Source organism: Ornithorhynchus anatinus, chromosome 1 (genome assembly GCF_004115215.2).
Source record: "Ornithorhynchus anatinus isolate Pmale09 chromosome 1, mOrnAna1.pri.v4, whole genome shotgun sequence".
Lineage (NCBI taxonomy): Eukaryota > Metazoa > Chordata > Mammalia > Monotremata > Ornithorhynchidae > Ornithorhynchus > Ornithorhynchus anatinus.
In genome coordinates this window covers 170491244-170511467 of record NC_041728.1, presented here as the reverse complement: position 1 = coordinate 170511467, position 20224 = coordinate 170491244, and the positions used below count along the sequence as shown (strand labels likewise).

General features: G+C 46.2%; 1 protein-coding gene across 22 annotated transcripts in view; it reads right to left on the bottom strand.

Annotated features, from left to right (window-relative positions):
- The window catches only part of CLASP1 (cytoplasmic linker associated protein 1), a 316975-nt gene that overhangs the window by 209822 nt on the left and 86929 nt on the right, over positions 1-20224 (bottom strand). For all 22 annotated transcript variants that reach the window (XM_029070008.2, XM_029070425.2, XM_029070041.2 and 19 more), the window contains exons 6-7: positions 18550-18647; positions 12371-12438 (exon numbers count right to left, since the gene is read on the bottom strand). In XM_029070008.2, the coding sequence (XP_028925841.1) occupies positions 12371-12438; positions 18550-18647 (166 nt within the window). The remainder of the gene's footprint in view (positions 1-12370; positions 12439-18549; positions 18648-20224) is intronic.

Here is a 20224-nt window from a genome sequence, read left to right as displayed (position 1 = left end):
TTGGTAGACACGTTCCCTGACCTCAACACGCTTACAGTCTAGTTTCCTGGTACATTTTCAGGCAAAGCTTCTGATGATAGTCCACTTCGATAACAATTAGCAAGACTTATTCTCACTGGACTTGTAGTCTTAGAACACTGAATAGCCTCACTTCAAAAGGGGAAGTCATCCAGTTGCACTTTTTAAATAAACAAAAATAATAGTAATAATAATGATAACTGCGTTCTTTGTTAAGCGCTATTTAGACAGAGTTAGACAGAGGGTAACCCAGCTGGACGCACTCCTGTCCCACATGGGGCTTACAGTCTAATTAGGAGGGAGAATGAGTAATGAATTACCACATTAAACCAAGCACGTAACCTATCCCGTCTTGATAACTTATCAGCCTCCTTGCTGACCGCCCTGTTTCCTGTCTCGCCCCACTCCAGTCCACACTTCACTCTGCTGGCCGGATCATTTTTCTACAAAAATGGTCAGATTTCCTCACTCCTCAAGAACCTCCAATGGTTGCTCAGCCACCTATCATCAAACAGAAGTTCCTTTAAAGCAGTCAATCACCTTGCCCCCTCACACCTCACCTTGCTACTCTCCTACTACAACCCAGCAATATATGGCCCACAAGAAGCTCAGTCTAGTGGGGAAGAGATAGGCATTAAAATAAACAACACCAATCAATCCATGGTAACAATAATAATAATAATAATGGCATTTGTTAAGCTCCATGTGCCAAGCACTGTTCTAAGCACTGGGGGGATAGGAAGTAATCAGGTTGTCCTACATGAGGCTCACAGTCTTCATCCCCATTTTCCAGATGAGGTAACTGAGGCATAGAGAAGTGAAGTGACTTGCCCAAAGTCACACAGCGGACAAGTGGCAGACCCAGAATTAGAACCCATGACCTCTGACTCCTAAGCCCATGCTCTTTCTACTGAGCCAAGTATTTATCAAGTGGTTTGCTGCTTGTTATATGACTTGCCTAAGGTCACCCAGCAGACAAGTGGTGCGGGTGGAATTAGAACCCAGGCCTTTCTGACTCCCAGGGCCGTGCTCTCTCCACTAGGCCATGCTGCTTCTCTGTTGTATGTGCTCTCCCAAGCACTTATTCCAGGGCTCTGCACACAGTAAGTGCTCAATATATACCACCGATTTATTGACTGACTGATTGATAGCTGTTGGGGAGGTAGTCATTAAAATAAATTCCAGATCGGTGAAGCAGCAGGGCGCAGAGCTATAGAAATAAGTGCTGTGTGTTGGGTGAATATTGAAGTGTTTAAAAGGGGAACCATTTTACACTCCTCTTTCACGCCTGATCCCCTAAACCCAACTTCCAATTATCTTCAAACAATCAATCAGTCATGTTTACTGATCACTTACTGTTTAGAGAGTAATAGGACAATGAATGAATGAATGAATGAATGCTTGGGACAGTGCAAGATAACAGAGTTGGTAGATTCGCTCTGTGTCTGTTTATTGTTACGTCGTACTCTCCCAAGTGCTTAGTACAGTGCTCTGCCCACAGTAAAGTGCTCAGCAAACACGACTGACTGACTGACTGCCTACAACGAGCTAACAGTCTAGAGGATGAGCTTACAGTCTTACTTCAGCACAATGCTTGGCACATAGTAGATCGTATGGACTGTGACCCCGTTGTTGGGCAGGGATTGTCTCTATCTGTTGCCGAATTGTACATTCCAAGTGCTTAGTACAGTGCTCTGCACATAGTAAGGGCTCAATAAATACTACTGAATGAATGTTGAACGATTACCATCATTTTAATGCCCTAGGAGCTTCACAATAGGAGACAGGATCACCAGTGGAATGACCTGTCAGACGGGAGGATCATTTCATTGTGGACCACGAGACATCAAAAAACAACATGCTTCCTTTTTATTTTTTAATGGTATTTGTTAAGCATTTACTATGTGCACTGGAGAAGGTACCAGCTTATCAGGCTGGACACAGTCCCTGTCCCACATGGGGCTCACAGTCTTAATCCCCATTTTCCAGATGAGGGAACTGGGGCCCAGAAAACTGTGAAGTGACTTGCCCAAGGTCACTCAGCACACAAGTGGCAGAGCTGGGATTAATAATAATAATAATGGTATTTGTTAAGTGCTTACTTTGTGCCAGGCTCTGGGTTTAGGGGATCAGGTGTGAAAGAGGAGTGGAAAATGGTTCCCCTTTTAAACACTTTGATAATAATAATAATAATAATGTTGGTATTTGTTAAGCGCTTACTATGTGCCGAGCACTGTTCTAAGCGCTGGGGTAGATACAGGGGAATCAGGTTGTCCCACGTGGGGCTCACAGTCTTAATCCCCATTTTACAGATGAGGTAACTGAGGTCCCGAGAAGTTAAGTGACTTGCCCAGAGTCACACAGCTGACAAGTGGCCAAGCCGGGATTTGAACCCATGACCTCTGACTCCAAAGCCCGTGCTCTTTCCACTGAGCCACGCTGCTTCTCACCCAAACCACAGCACTTATTTCCATAGCTCTGTGCCCTGCTGCTTCCGTGATCTGCAATTTATTTTAATGACTACCTCTCCCACAGTTATCAATCAGTCAATCAATCAATCAGTGATAAATACTGAGCCCTTACTGGGTGCAGAGCCCTGGAATAAGTGCTTGGGAGAGTACTGTTCTAAGCGCTGGGGTGAATACATACAAATCAGGTTGGACACAGTCCCTGTTCCACAAGGGGCTCACAGTCTCAATCCCCATTTTCCAGATGACGTAACTGGGGCCCAGAGAAGTGAAGTGACTTGTCCAAGGTCACGCAGCACACAAGTGGCAGAGCTGGGATTAGAACCCAATGTCTTTCTGGCTCGTGGACCCGCTGCTCTACCCACCAGGCCCCGCTGCTTCTCTGCTTCTTTCTCTGCTTCTTTCATCAAGGGATGGTGTTCGTCAGAACTTTCATCAACAGAGAAGAGAACCGACAATGGGGTTGCGATGTGATTCCTCCAACAGAAAGTGTTCAACGGTCACACGATGCCAAAAGATACCAGAAAGAAAAGGAGCTCTCACTGTGCCCCATGCAAAGTTAGTCAGTCATCTGTTTTTATTAAGCGCTTAATGGGTGCAGAACACTTTACTAAGCACTTGGGAGATTACAATAGCACTTGGGAGATTACAATACAACAGACACATTCCCTGTCCACAACGAGTTTGTTGTCTTAGGTGGTTGAGTCGTGTCCGACCCGTAGCGACACCACAGACACATCTCTCCCAGAAAACCCGACTCTCCATCTGCAATCGTTCTGGTAGAGCTTACTATATGCCAAGAACTGTACTAAGTGCTGGGGTAGATATAAGAGATGCAGGTCCCACATAAGCCTCACAGCCTGAGCAGGAAGGAGAACAGGTATTAAATCCCCATTTGGCAGATGAGGGACCCGAGGTCCAGAAAAGTCTAGTGGCTTGGCCAAGGTCACACAGCAAGTATGTGGCAGATTGTGATTAGAACCCAGCTCCTCTGATTCCCAGGACTGGGCTCTTTCCACTAGGCCACTCTGCTTCCGGCAGAAAACGCTTGTGCGTGAGGGAGGAAAATCAAGTACCTTATCTCCGCTTTAAAGGTAAGGAAACTGAGACCCAAAGAGGTCAAGGGACTTGTTCAGGGACACCCATCAGGGAAGCAGCGGAGCCAGGCCTAGAACTCAGACCCCTTCCTTGGTTTCTAGTGCCGCGTTAGTTGTCGTAGAACACGCTTCCTCCCTTGAAAAATGACTCACCTCCAGGTGGAGGAGCAGGAAGGATATACAAAGTCTTAAAATCCACTTCAAGAAGAGAAACCACCAGGCTCAGCCCAAACACTTAAACTACCTTCCCTCACTTGGCTTCCTTTCAGTCCTTCTGGCAGGGCTTTGTCATTTTCCCAGGGATATTTCCTGGTATTACCCACCTGATCCCCTTTTAATTCCACCCTGCCTTTGCATCTTGTCCCTGTTTACTCCCCACTGTGTGTGCGTGGGCGTGCCTTCGATCTCCCAAATGAAGGGCTATAAACATTTCCCTCAACCAGGGCAACCGCTCATTAAATCGGCATTCCTTTCCAGCTAATGTGTTGGGAACTGCAGGCTGAGTTCTCACAGGTCACTTTTTCAAAGCTCTGAATGCCTTCAAACGCTTATACAACCCACGCCGTCCATCCCACCTTTCAGCTCAGAGGACTTCCGTGAGGGCATGCTGCTTCTCCAGTGCGTAGAATAGTGCTTGACACATAGTAAGGACTTAAACTCCCATAAAAAAAAAAAGTCAGGCCGTCTTGGGGCTCATGAGGGGGGAGCTCAGGAACCTATCATTTACCCCAGTGGTAGAGATGTCCTAAACGCAGGAGAAAATGCGAGACTGCAGAGGAAGAGAATTCAGGGATGGAGAGGTAGATTTGGGAATCAGGGGATCTTCAAGGGAGTGGGTGTGGATGGAAAAAAAACGGAGATCCAGAACTGAGCCTTAAGTGACTCCTACAGTTAGGGGGTGGGGGGCAGACTAGGAGCCCCCACAAAAGAGACTGAGAAGGAGCAGCCAGAGAGATGGGAAGAGGAACGTGTCTGTTAATTCTGTTGGACTGTGCTCTCCCAAATGCTTAGTATGATTGCTCCGCACATAAGAAGGGCTCGACAAATCCCATCGATGGACTGATTGATTACGAACCCTCTGGAATGAAAGCTGAAATCTGTGAGGGGCAGATCTGGGGCAGAAAGACTTAAAATTCTGAGACACTAAGAATCATCTGGCTGCACTACCTCCTGAAGTTGCTGGGGACAACTGGTTTGCGAGATCTAAACATCCAGCTAGACCACAGCAGCATGGAAAAAAAAGAAAAGAACACCACACTTTGAAGTGACTTGATGGTGTAAGAGACAGCGTGGCCTAGTGGAAAGGAGTGTGGGAGTCAGAGGACCTGGGTTCTAATCCCGACTCCATCACGTAGTTGCTGCGTGACCTTGGACAAGTCCCTTAACTTCTCAGGGCCTCGGTTCCCTTATCTGCCCACGGGTTTCAATACCTGTACTCCCTTCTACACGCTGGGAAGCAGCGTGGCTCAGTGGAAAAGAGCCTGGGCTTCGGAGTCAGAGGTCATGAGTTCGACTCCCGGCTCTGCCACTCGTCAGCTGTGTGACTGTGGGCAAGTCACTTAACTTCTCTGTGTCTCAGTTCCCTCATCTGTAAAATGGGCATTAACTGTGAGCCTCACGTAGGACAACCTGATTACCCTGTATCTCCCCCAGCGCTTAGAACGGTGCTCGGCACATAGTAAGCGCTTAACAAATACCAACATTATTATTATTATTCTACTTAGACTGTGAGCCCCAAGTGGGAACTGATTATCTTGTATCTACCCCGGCACTTAGTACAGTGCTGGGCATAGCGTAAGCACAAATAACACAGCTATTATTACTATGGCACTTGGAGTTCAGTAAATAGATCAATCATTTATCGAGTGCTTGCTATGTGCAGAGCACTGAACTGAGCACTTGGAGAGTACTAATAATAATGATGGCATTCATTAAGCACTTACTATGTGTCAAGCACTGTTCTAAGCACTGCGGTAGACGCAAGGTAATCAGGCATGGGGCTCACAGTCTTAATCGGGATTACAGCAGGATTAGAACCCATATCCATCTTCTGGCTCACAAACCTATGTTCTTACCACTAAGCCATGCTGTTTCTCTGCTACAATATAACAGAGTTGGTAAACAGATTCCCTGCCAATAACAAGTTTACCAGTCTAGAGGGGAAGACAGTCATTCATATAAATAAATTACTCATACACACATTAATAATAATAATAACGTTGGCATTTAAGTGCTTACTATGTGCAAAGCACTGTTCTAAGCGCTGGGGTAGATACAAGGTAATCAGGTTGTCCCACGAAGGGCTCACAGTCTTCATCCCCATTTTACAGATGAGGGAACTAAAGCCCAGAGAAGTGAAGTGACTTGCCCAAAGTCACACAGCTGACAGGCGGCAGAGCCGGGATTCGAACCCACGACCTCTGACTCCCAAGCCCGGGCTCTTGCCGTGAGGGGTTGAGGGAGGGGTGAAGAAAGGATGCAAATCCAAATTCCAGGGCAATGCAAAAGGGATGGGGAGATGAGGAAATGAGGGCTTAGTCAGGGAAGAGCTCCCGGAGGAGACGGGCTCTTAATAAGGCTTTGGAAGTCAGGCAAGTGATCGTCTGTCGGATTATGAAGAAGGAGAGTTTCAGGACAGAGGCAGGACACGGGTGAGGGATCAGTGGCCGGATGGACGGGATCGAGGTACGGTGAGTAGGTTGGCATTAGAGGGGGACAAGCGTGCGGGTGGGGTTGTGGTAGGAGATTCATTCATTCATTCATTCAATAGTATTTATTGAGCGCTTACTATGTGCAGAGCACTGTACTAAGCACTTGGGATGAACAAGTCGGCAACAGATAGAGACGGTCCCTGCCGTCTGACGGGCTTACGGTCTGATCGGGGGAGACGGACAGACGAGAACGATGGCGATAAATAGAGTCGAGGGGAAGAACATCTCGTAAAAACCGATGGCGACTAAATAGAATCGAGGCGATGTACAATTCATTAACAAAATAAATAGGGTAATGGAAATATATACAGTTGAGCGGACGAGTACGGTGCTGTGGGGAAGGGAGGGGAGAGGTGGAGGAGCAGAGGGAAAAGGGGAAAAAGAGGCTTTAGCTGCGGAGAGGTGAAGCGGGGGTGGCAGAGGGAGTAGAGGGAGAAGAGGAGCTCAGTCTGGGAAGGCCTCTTGGAGATGGGTGAGGTAGGCGGGGGCAAGGTGGCTAAGTGCTTTAAAACCTACAGAAAGGAGTTTCTGTTGGATGCAGAGGTTCTCGAGGAGTAGGGAAACATGAATTCACTGGTTTTGTAGAAAAATGACCTTCAGAGCAGAGTGAAGTATGGACCGGAGTGGGGAGACAGGAGACAGGGAGGTCAATGAGTGGTATGCTGAGGCTGATGAATAAGAGAGGGGGCTACCTCTCTTATTCTGGACCTGCCCTAACATGTCTACCAACCCTGTTATATTGCCCTCTCCCAGGCGCTCAGTACTGTCCTCTGCACACAGTAAGGGCTCAATAAATACCACTGATTTGAGTTTTATTAGGTGGTCTTCAGAGACCACCTCCGGCAACGTCTTGAGCCAAGAATTTAGGAAAGCAACTGAGGATCCAAAAGGATAGTGGAACCATAGAAATCAATCAATTACGGTAAGAAGCAGCATGGCCTAGTGGAAAGAGCACAGGCTTGGGAGTCAGAAGTCCTGGGTTCGAATACCAGCTCCACAACTCGTCTGTTGTGTGAGCTTGGGCAAGTCACTTCACTTCTCTGTGTTTCAGTTCCCTCATCTATAAAATGGGGATGAAGACTGTGAATCCTATGTGGGACGGGAACCATATCTGACCTAATTATCTTGCATCTATCTTCGCACTTCATTCATTCATTCAATAGCATTTATTGCAGAGCACTGTACTAAGCTCTTGGAATGTACAAATCGGTAACAGATAGAGACAGCCCCTGCCTTTTGACGGGCTTACGGTCTAATCGGGAGAGACGGACAGACAAGAACAATAGCACTTAATACAGAGCTTGGTACATGGTAAATGCTTAACAAGTACCACAATTATTATTATTATTTTTTGAGTGCTTACTGTGTGCACAGTATTGTACTAAGCCTTTGGGAGAGTACAACCCAACCGAGTTGATCTCTGCCCACAAGGAGCTTACAAAACAATAGTCCACAGCCTAGATGGCAGCTCTAATTGTACTTCCATTTCAGGTCACTGAAACCTTTTTGATACGTTTCTCCAAATCATCATTTGTTTCTCTTTGACACCTACCTACCTACCTACCTACCTTCCTTCCTTCCTTCCTACCTTCATTCCTTCCTTCCTGACTTCATTCCGACCTTCCTTCCTTCCTACCTTCCTTCCTTCCTTCCTTCCTTCCTTCCTTCCTTCCTTCCTTCCTTCCGTCCTTCCTTCCTTCCTTCATCATAATAATAATAATTGTGATATTTAAGCACTATGTTCCAGGCACTGTACTAAGCACTGGGGTAGGTACAAATTTGCCAGATTGAGTACAGTTCCTGTCCCGCATGGGGCTCGCAGTCTAAATCCCCATTAGACAGAATGAGGTAACTGAGACACAGAGAAGTGAAGTGACTTGCCCAAGATCACCCAGTAGACAAGTGGTGGAACTGAGATTAACAGTAATAATTATGGTATTTGCTAAGCGCTTATTATGTGCCAGGCCCTGTACTAAGTCCTTGGGCGGATATAAGCATAGGATACCCTGTACTACGTGCCAGGCCCCGTACTAAGTGCTTGGGCGGATACAGCCCTGTCCGGCATAGGGCTCACAGTCTTATTTCCCATGTTACAGATGAAGTAACTGAGGCCGAGAGAAGTGAAGCGACTTGCTCAAGGTCACACAGCAGACAAGTTGCAGATCTGGATTAGAATCCATGACCCTCTGACTCCCAGGCCCATGCTCTAGCCACTACACCGTGGTCTTTCTGACGCGAAAGCCCGTGCTCTATCCAGTAGGCCACGCTGTTTCTCTAAATAAATACATAAATCGTATTTATCGAGCACTTACCGTGTGCAAAGCACTGCGCTAAGCATTTGGGAGAGTACAATACAACAACAGACATATTCCTTGCCCACTTATTACTTTTATCATTAAAGTATAAAGTATTTACTTCTTAATAATAATTGTGGACTATGTTTAGAGTTTACTATGTGCCAAGCATTTATTAAGGGCAGGGGTAGATATCAGATAATCAGGTCAGACTTAGCCCCCAGCCCCACATGGCATTCAAAGTCTAAGGGGAAGGGAGAACAGGTGCTGAATCCCTATTTTACAGTTAGAGAAACTGAGGCCCGGAGAAGTTATGTGACTTGCCCAAGGTCACGCCGCAGGCAGACGGCCAACAGTCGAACCCAGGTCCTCTGACTTTTTGTACTCTGTACCTCATTCTAATTGCAACTGATTTCCTTTGGATTCATTTGGGGACATTTACCTCTACTTCCATTTGGCAGGGGATGACTATTGAGGGACAGGTCTTGGAAAGACACACGCCTTAGTTAGGTTTGCCTCCTAAAAGGATTCCCAACTCTCCCTAGGTCCTCTGTCCCCGTTTCTCTTTAGAAACGACCGGCCGGCCCCGGTCTCCTCCCACCCGACAGGGCAGGGAGCCGAGCCTCTTCCCACACGGGGGCAGAGAGCAGGCTAAACGCTCCCTGGCCGCGACTTCCCACCCCAGCGGGGTCCCAGAGTCTTCGGAAGGTGCAGCACGGCGGCCTAGGGAATGGCCACACTACTTCCTGCTCTGCCGCTTGCCTGCTCTGTGTTCTTGGGCAAGTCTTGCTCTTGGGAAGCAGCATGGCCTAGTGGAGAGAGCCCAAGCCTGGGAGTCAGAAGGACCCGGCTTCTAATCCCGGCTCTGCCACATGTCTGCTGTGTGACAACAGGCAAGTCGCTTCACTTCTCTGAGCTTCAGTTCCCTCATCTGTGAAATGGGGATTAAGACTGTGAGCCCCATGTGGAACATGGACTCTGTCCAAGGTGATTAACTTGTATCTACCCCAAGGCTCAGTACAGTGTCTGGCACACTGTAAGCGTTTAACAAACATCATACAGAAAAAAAAAGTCACTCTGATTCCCGGTACCTCAGCATCCGTATCTATAAAATGGGGATTGGTCACCTGTTCTTCCTTGCCCTTAGATTGTGAACTCCATATGGGACAGGGGCTGTGTCTGATGATAATAGTAATAATAATGGTATTTGTTAAGCACTTACTATGTGCCGAGCACTGTTCTAAGCACTGAAAATGTAATTGTTAAGCACTTACTGTATGCCAGACGCTGTATTAAGTGCTGGGGTGGATTCAAGCAAATCGGTTTGGACACAGTCCCTGTCCCAACTGCGGCTGACAGTTTCGATGCCCTTTTATAGAGGAGATAGAGAGTCCCAGAGAAGTGAAGTGAGTTGCCCAAGGCCACGCAGTAGACAAGTGGCACAGCCAGGATTAGAACTGGTGACCTCTGACTCCCAGGTCTGTACTCTATCCACTTCGCCATGGATTTGACTGCACTATATCTACCCCTGTGCTTTAGCACACTTTTGGGAACACAGAGGGCACATAACAAATACCATAATTATCAGGGGTGAGGGAGGGGACTCCCTCTCCCTTCTTTGTCATCTAATGCACTTGGATTCAGATCCTTTGGGCGCTTGGTAATTATCCCACCCTCAGCCCCACAGCACTTACGTTCACATCCACCCACCCCTTCTAATAATAACAACAATAATTATGGCATTTGTTTAGCGCTTACCAGATGCCAGGCACTGTACTACGCGCCGGGGTGGATACGAGTAAATTGGGTTGGACACAGTCCCCGTCAGACATAGGGCTCACAGTCTTAATCCCCGTTTTAGAGATGAGGAAACTGAAGCCCAGAGAAATGAAGTGACTTGCCCAAGGCCACACGGCAGATACGTGACAAAGCCGGGATTAGAACCCATGCCTTGCTGACTCCCAGGCCCGTGCTCTATCCACTACACCATGTAAACTCCTTATGGCAGGGAACGTATCTGCTAATTCGGTTGGATTGTACTCTCCCAAGAGCTTAGTACAATGCTCTGCACGTAGCAAGTACTCAATAAATACGACGGATTGATCCACACTTTATTTCTATTAGCGTCTGGTCCCCCTCGAGACTGTAAGCTCGTTGAGGGCAGGACGTGTGACTACCAACTCTGTTGTATAGAATACAGTGCTCTGTACCCAGTGAGGGCTCAAGCAGACCCAGCCGCCATCCCGATCTATGCCCACAACACTACCAGGAGCCAAAATCTCCTCCCCGACCCCGTCACCAACTCCCGCATGAAAAGCAAGGGTAGCCAGAAGCCACCACCACCACCATATTGGGGAAATTATGGCAGTTTATCACACAAACACAGGCACAGCCCGATGACTGCTCCCTAGTTAGCTCTAACTCCTGGGAATTTTGATTTGTCAAACTTTAACCCGTTTTCTTGGTTTGCCGATTCCATTCCCATTGCCCCGTGGGTCTGCCCTCTGCCATTTACACTGGGAACTTCTTGCTGGCTGGGTTTTAAGTGACTTTCAGCGAATCATTCAACAGTTACCAAGCTGCTTAACACATTGTACACATTTAACGAACGTCATTAATAATCATAAAAATGCATTTCATTTCCCCTTTAGTTTTTCATCCCCGGGATCCATTCATTCATTCATTCATTCATTCATTCAGTAGTATTTACTGAGCTCTTACTTTGTGCAAGGCACTGTATTAAGCGCTTGGAATGCACAAATCGGTAACAGATAGAGACAGTCCCTGCCCTTTGACGGATTTACAGTCTAATTGGGGGAGACGGACAGACAAGAACAATAGCAATAAACAGAATCAAGGGTATGAACATCTCACTAAAACAATAGCAAATAAATAGAATCAAGGTGATGTACAACTCATTAACAAAATAAATAGGGTAATGAAAATATACACAGTTGAACGAATGAGTACAGACTACCTATCCTTTACAAGTAATACATTTATCATCTTTAAATACATTTTCTTTCTTCTACTTCTTTACAATCTAGAACTCAATCAATCAATTGTATTTATTGATTGAATGCTCCTTTTGTGCAGAGCACTGTACCAAACTCTTGGGAGAGTACAACATAAGACTTGAGATACACTTTCCCTGCCCGCAATGAGCTTACGGTCTACTCTTTTTACAATCAGAATCTCCCAAGTTTTCTTTTATAATACAGCTCTATCCTCTCTTCAATACCACAGACTTTTAAATCTTAACCTAACCCAACGTTTACCTTAATGGAAGCACGGAAAACAAGAAATTACCTCAAAAACCATACATAATTATCCCGAGCAAAACGGTCACTATGAAAAGCGATGCACCTACTTAATCACTTCTGTTATATAAAAAGGCACGGTATGCCATTATTTGCAACTCACTCTGAAGTTAAATTTTCAAACTTCTTATCAGTCAATCAATTAATGGCATTTATTGAATGCTTACTAAGTGCAGAGCACTGTACTAAGCGCTTGGGAGAGTACAAGTACAACACAACAGAATTAGCAGACACAATCTCTGCCCATAACAAGTTTCCAGTCTAGAGGGGGAGATAGACATTAAAACGAGTAGATAATTTAAAAAGCTAAAAGTCGATTCATCTGTCAGAAACAAAGCAATCATCTGGCTGATGAAGTATTGATAACTTCTGTCAAATTAGGTTTTGATCAATAGCAGCAAGTAAGAGCAAGAGGGAATCAGAGACAGAGGGAGAGAGACAGAAAGAGAGATCTTTACACACCTCCTGAACCCTGGATCATCATTCCAGATTTTTGAACTTCATCAAATTTTGTGAAGATGACATTCAACCTGTTTTAAAAAAATAAAAACAGTAACTAAAATAAGCTTAAACATTGATATGATCTTTATTTATATTGAATTTCCCAAACATACCACCTCAGAAATGAATGAACAAAAGAAAATTATTGACGAATCACCAGCAAAACAAATTAGTCTTCGCAAAGTGCAGACTGTAGCACTCTCAAAATTCCCATTTCCCTGAATGACCTGTGGCCCCATCTCTGGGAACACACTACGAGACTAGAAAATGAAACTTTTCAAAACTGCACTCATTTTAGAATGGCCTTTCTCTCCCATTCAGTTTAACTTAAATATAGCAACATTATTTGCCACTCCAGTAATTCTGCTAAAATTAATTGTTCTGGTGGGATGACAGTCTTGTGGTTTAAAAAAAAAAGTCCTTGGTTTGCCTTGACATTTATTTTCTATTGTGGTCCTGCTTCCACCTTGGCATTTAAACTGAAGCAGAAGTTTTCAGCCGTTAAAAAATATTCCATTCGACTGCCACCACTTTGGAAGGTGACACTGGAGCAATAAAATTGTGTGAAGATCCATTTTACCTGGTCCACAACAGACTATAGACCAGGGTGGATCGGTCATGTTACCCGACCCTGTAACCAAACACTAAGATCTGACTGGAGAAAGAGGAGAGGAACCGTGCGTGTTTGTGCATCCTTGCATTTCCACCAGCCGGACCTAAGACAAAATCTCTGGCCGTGTGACTCCTTTTCGACCACAGAAGTTAAAAATCAATCAGTAGCATTTACTGAGCACTTACTGTGCGCAATCCAAGGCATTGATTGAGCGCTTACTGTGGGCAGAGCACTGGACTAAGGAGAACACAGTATGACAGAGTTGTCTGACACATTTCCAGCCCACAGAGAACTCCCAGTTTAGAGAACAGTACTAAGCAGTTGGGAGAGTGCGGTCCGAGAGAGAATAATAATGTTGGTATTTGTTAAGCGCTTACTATGTGCAGAGCACTGTTCTAAGCACTGGGGTAGATACAGGGTAATCAGGTTGTCCCACGTGAGACACACAGTCTTCATCCCCATTTTCAGATGAGGGAACTGAGGCAGAGAGAAGTTAAATGACCGGCCCACAGTCACACAGCTGACAAGTGGCAGAGCCGGGATTCGAACCCATGACCTCTGACTCCCAGCCCGTGCTCTTTCCACTGAGCCACGCTGCTTCCCTCTGCTTCAGCACAGGAAACGCTCAAGCAGCTTGGCTTAGTGTAAAGAGCCCGGGCTCGGGAGTCAGAGGTCATGGGTCCTAATCCCGACTCTGCCGCTTGTCGGCTGTGTGACTCTGGACAAGTCACTTAACTTCTCTGTGCCTCAGTTAAGACTGTGAGCCCCAAGTGGGACAACCTGATTACCTTGCATCTACCCCAGTGTTTAGAACAGTGCTTGGCACATAGTAGGCGCTTAACAAATACCACCAAGACTACCAACTGAAGGGAACGTGTCTGTGATATTGCTGTATTGTACTCTCCCACATGCTTAGTACAGCGCTCTGTGCAATGAGCCCTCAAGAAATATAACTGGCTGACTGACTGAATAACTACCGCTGTTTGATCAATCCTTGCATCAATCGCTCGCCTTCTCCCACAACTTAGGACTTTTCTTACGTTGCAGAGGAGGGCGAAGAGAGGCCAAAGGATGGAGGATCGGTCTTCAGGCCCTAGATGGGGGATGGGGGGATGGGGGGAGTGGGAGAGGAGGGGTGAGCCAGGGTTTCGTTTTCGGTCATGTGCAGCTGAGGGATCAGGGCCCTCTCTCCAGGTGACGGCCTGCTCTTCCTGCTCCGGACCAGCCCAAACCTTCTGTCCGTCACTCCGACCCCTGTCCGCTCGACCTTCACGCTATCGAGAAGGCGCACGGCACGGAGGATAGAGCCCGGGCCTGGGAGTTCAGAAGTCAGGGTTCCTATCCCGACTCTGCCACCTGTCTGCTGGACGTTGGACAAATCACTTCACTTCTCTGGACCTCAGTTACCTCATCTGGAAAATGGGGATTAAGACTGTGAGCCCCAAGTGGGACACGGATTCTGTCAAGCTTGTTAATAATGATAATGTCGGCATTTGTTAAGCGCTTAGTATGTGCCGAGCACTGTTCTATGCGCTGGGGTAGATATAGGGTAATCAGGTTGTCCCAGGAGGGGCTCATAGTCTTAATCTCCATTTTACAGATGATGATGATGATGAACGGCATTTGTTAAGCGCTTACTATGTGCCGAGCACTGTTCTAAGCGCTGGGGTAGATATAGGGTAATCAGGTTGTCCCACGTGGGGCTCGAAGTCTTAATCCCCATTTTACAGATGAGGTAACTGAGGCACCGAGAAGTTAAGTGACTTTCCCTAAGCCACACAGGTGACAGGTGGCGGAGCCGGGATTAGAACCCATGACGTCTGACTCCTAAGCCCGTGCTCTTTCCACTGATCCACGCTGCTTCTCTAAGCATTTACTGTATGCCAGGCACTGTATTTAGTAGGGGGGGAGGTACAAGCTTGTCGGGTTGGACACAGTCCCGGTCCCACATGGGGCTCACAGTCTAAGCAAGAGGGAGGCCAGGCACTGAATCCCTTGTTTACAACAGATGAGGAAACTGAGGCACAGAGAGGTAAGTGAGTTGCCCAGGGTGACACAGCAGACAAGTGGCAGAGTTGAGTTTGGAGCCCAGGTCCTCAGTCACCCATGCTCTAGCCACGAGGCCATGCTATTTCCCCAATTCTCTGTCAGTCAGTCTTATTTGAAAAGGCCAAGAGGGACTGTGGTCTTGTAAATGGCTCAACATATGTCAGGCCCTCTAGACTGTGAGCTCGTTGTGGGCAGGGAATATGTCTGTTTATTGTTATATTGCACTCTCCTAAGCGCTTAGCACAGTGCTCAGCACACAGTAAGCGCTCAGTAAATACGACTGAATGAACGAATGACTCTGGGTGAGTCACTTCACTTCTCTGGGCTTCAGTTACCTCAGCTGGAAAATGGGGATTGAGACTGTGAGCCTCACAAGGGTCAGGGACTGCTCAGACATACACAAGTTTTTTTCCCGCAACATCCTGAGGAGATGCCCTGGGATTTCAAAGATTCCTCCGTTTGGATCGGCCTCAAAAAGGAAAGCAAGAAAGCTGAACGAGGAAACTACGATAATAATAATGATATGGCATTTGTTATGCGCTTACCATGTGCCTAGCACTGTTCTAATCACTGGGGCATTTACAAGGTAATCAGGTTGTCCTACGTGTATTCCCCATTTTACAAATGAGGTAACTGGGGGACAGAGAAGATAAGTGACTTTCCCAAAGTCACAAAGCTGACAGGTGGCAGAGCCGGGATTAGAACTCACAAAACCACGCTGCTTCTAATAATAATGACAATAACAGCAGTGATGATAATAATCACCGTGGTATCTGTTAAGCGCTTTCTATGTGCCAAGCCCCGTACTAAGTACTGGGATGGATTCGAGAAAAGCAGATGGGACCGAGTCCTAGTTACCCACAGGGTTCACAGTTTAAGCACAAGGGAGAAGGGGTATTGAACCTCCACTTTAGCGATGAGGAAACCGAGGCGCAGTCAGGTGAGGTGATTTGCCCAAGGTCTCACAACAGGCAAGTGGCAGAGTTGGGATTAGAACCCGGACCCTCTGCCTCCCAGGTCCGTGTTCTATCCACTAGGCTCACTGCTCCCCAGGCCCAACTAGATCCGGGCCAGGATCCTTCCTGACCTGACTCTTCTAGACGTCACTAGCCATGGCGGCCTTTCAAAATCCCTACATTTTAAGATGACAGGACTGGCTGGTTCAGAAAATATAGAAGATTTAAAAGCATTGTTTCCAGCCACCCTCGCCAACATGACGCCGATCTCCTCCTGATCGTTGGCATCGTCTTCAAACCCCACACGTTTAGAACCTCTTTGTCGTTATTAATAAAAACAACAACAATAATCAGAATAATAGGGTCCTTGAGATACCTTTCGTTACTTTGACCCTCTTTGGCCTGGACAGGGACGGCTAGAAACAACGCTTTTAAATCTTCTATATTTTCTGAACCAAATCAATCAGTCGACTGACAGTATTTATTCAGCCTTTACTGGGTGCAGGAACTGTACTCGGCGCTTGGGAGAGTCCAGTATGATAGAGTTGTCAGACTGTAAGCTCGTCATGGGCAGGGAATGTGTCTGTTTATTTTTGTACTGTACTCTCCCAAGTGCTTAGTCTAGAAGTAGCACGGCCTAAAGGAAAGAGTTCTAATCCCGGCTCTGCCGCTTGCCTGCTGGGTCACCAGAGGCAAGTCCCTTACCTTCTCTTTGTCTCAGTTGCCTCATCTGTAAAATGGGGAACAAACACCTATGCTCTCTCTCCTTTGGACTGTAAACCCCCCGTGGGGCGGGGACTGTGGCCAACCCGATTAACATACATCTACCCCAGCGCTTAGAACACTCCCTGGCACACAGTAAACACTTAAATACCACAATTATTATCATTATTGGACCACGAGGAGTTAAACAACACTAAAACACCACAGTGTTTTTATTCATTACAAAGGTTTAAGTCATAATAATAATAAAAATAATAATGATGATGATGGTAACAATAATAGAGAAGCAGCGTGGCGCAGTGGAAAGAGCACGGGCTTTGGAGTCAGGGCTCATGAGTTCGAATCCCAGCTCTGCCACCTGTCGGCTGTGTGACTGTGGGCAAGTCACTTCACTTCTCTGTGCCTCAGTTCCCTCATCTGTAAAATGGGGATTAAGACTGTGAGCCCCACGTGGGACAACCTGCTTCCCCTGTGTCTACCCCAGCGCTTAGAACAGTGCTCGGCACATAGTAAGCGCTTAACAAATACCAACATTATTATTAACATTATTATTAATAATAGCACTTAGAAAGCACTTATTATGTGCTAAGCACTAGACCGGATTCAAGGTTGCCAGAAGAGACGCAGTCCCTGTCCCACATGGCGCTCGCACTCTAGCTTATCCCCAATTTATAGATGAGGAAACTGAAACACAGAGAAGTTAAGTCATTTGCCGAAGGCGGCAAAGATGGGACTAGAAACGGGGCACGCACTCCCGTTCTCCCTCCTCTAGGCCAAGCTTAATACGTCATTTAGTGCTCACATTCGGTACTGCAATATACCACTTAAAAGCTGACCTCTAAATCAATGAATGGTATTTATTGAATGCCCACCGCGTGCAGGGCACTAAACCACTGGTACAGAGGAGCAATATGGCTTCATGGAAAGGGCACAGGCCTGTGAATCAGAGGACCAGGATTCTAATACCGGTTCTGTCACGTGCCTGCTGTGTGACCTTGAGCAAGTAACTTAACTTCTCTGTGCCTCAGTTACCTCATCTGTACAATGGGGATCCAATATCTGCTCTCCCTCCTACTTACGCTGTATGGGACAGGGACCATGTCTGACCTTATCATCTTGTACCTTCCCCTGTGCTTAGGACAGTTCTTGGCACATAGTAAGGCTTAACAAATACCACAGTAGTATTATTAAGCGCTTGAGAAAGTACAGTAAAGTAGACCAACGCGATCTCTGCCCTCCAAAACCTTACACTCTAGAGGGGACCTTACAATCTAGCATTTAGTGTACAAGTATTACGAGTTCAGAGATCCATCCTCTAAGAGAAGAAAATGATGAGGGGAGGAGGAAAAAGAGGGAGAAAAAGACCTCAGGACAGACGAACAGACAAACCCGGGCTGTTGGAACTCAAATGGTACAAACAGATTTCCAAGCAAACCTAACCTAAGGGGCTATATATCTTAAACCCCCTCAAGGCAGCTTGAAATTCCTCGAGTCAATCAGTCAGTCGTATTCTCCGGGCGCTTACTGTAGGCAGAGCACTGTACTAAGCACTTGAGAGAGTATACTAAAGCGGAGTCGGTAGACACATTCCCTGCCCACGGGGAGCTTACAGTCGAGGGGGAGACAGACATTAATATAAATAAACGAATCACGGATCTGTACGTAAGTGCCAGGAGGCTGAAGGAGGGGTGAATGAAAGGGTGCAAATCCACGCGCGCGTCTATAAACGCTCCAGAGTTTGCTGGGAGAAAAGAACGACCTAAAACACCCCAAAACCAAGAGGAGCCGGGTGTACTCACCGAGACTGCGGCAATCCTTTTTTACTGAGATCCGCCCTCACGCGTTCTCCTACGTGTCTGTAAATCTCCACTAGGCTGTTTATGGCTGCATCTCGAACCTAAATATAAAAGAGAGTTTATGACTTCCCTCTGGAATTTCATACCATGTCTTAGGGAAAATAACGACCCCTTCTCAGTCCGATTTAAGCTAATGATGACCGTGCTCACAGTCTTCTGTGCAAACCCCAGAGGAAAACATTCACTTTTGGCTGGGCAATTTTGTCTTGGGGATGCAAAAGCGAATTTCTTCATCCATCGTTAAACCCTTCCATATCTAGGACTGCACAACTTTGATACTGCAGGTCTTTACTGGTCTTGGGAGCTGAATGTCTCTGGGGAGCAATTCTCCCATTTTCTCAACACGCTTAGTACCGTGCTTGGCACATGGTAAGCACTTAGCTTAGTGGATAGAACATGGGCCTGGGGGTCAAAAGGACCTGGGTTCTAATCCCAGCTCCGCCACATGTCAGCTGCGTGACCTCGGGTGCGTCACTTCACTTCTCTGTGCCTCAGTAACTTCATCTGTAAAATGGGGATAAGAGTTTGAGCCCCATGTGGGAAGGGACTGTGTCCAACCTGATTACCTTGTATCTAGTCCAGCGCTTAGAACAGGGAATGTGACTGCTAATTCGTTCATTCGGTCGTATTTATTGAGCACTTACTGTGTGCAGAGCACTATACTAAGTGTTTGGAAAGTACAGTTCTATTGTACTGTGCTCTTCCAAGCAGCATTTAGTGTAGTATTCTGAACACAGTAAGTGCTCCACAAATACCATTATTTGATTGATTGATTGATTGATTGATTGATTGATCAAGACAGCCCTTCTCTATGAGAATTGAAAAATCAGAAAAACACTCGGATGAGAGTGTTAAGAAATAGGTCCCTTTTTGATGGAAAAAATGCTGTCCGTAGCAATATCTAAATCAATAATTTCAACACAACCCTTGCATATGATACAGTGGTGTCTTCCAAAGTACAGTTTAAATGCAAACAGCCTCACCTAAATCTATATACTGGATTAAAGAATTATTTATTAAAAGATCTGTAATAGATGTCACTGAGCCATCCATTACATGAAAATCCACAACCCTTGAAATGCTTCTTGTTTCATCAATAGATGCCTAAAATATCAATGGAAGCCTTCTTCCATAAAAGGTATTTTTTGAAAAATCTCTTGTCTGTCTCTCTCAAATAACAGCAGCTGACAAGCACCTGTCAAGAAAGACTGGTTATTATATCAGCAATTTTTAATAATGGAACAAAGATGGCTAAAAAAGCAAACAAAAAACAGTATGACTGTGCTAAAAAGTTCTAGAAAATTTTTGCCAACTAAACTTTCTTGGGCTCAATTTTTGCCAACTAAACTTCCAGAGGAGAAAATCCTGGCCTTATTGTTGATGCCATGAATGAATCAATCAGTGGCATTTATTGAGTACTTACTGGGTGCAGAACTCTGAACTAAGCGCTGAGTACCTACAGCCTCTACTGAACCTGTTCTGAAACCAAAGATGTTCAGAGAATCACAAGGCAGCAATAACCTCTGCCCCTGAGGAGCTTAAAATCTAATGGGGGACGACTAGGCAAACCCAAAGACACAAATATCAACCACGCTGAGAGGAGCATGGCCTAGCGGAT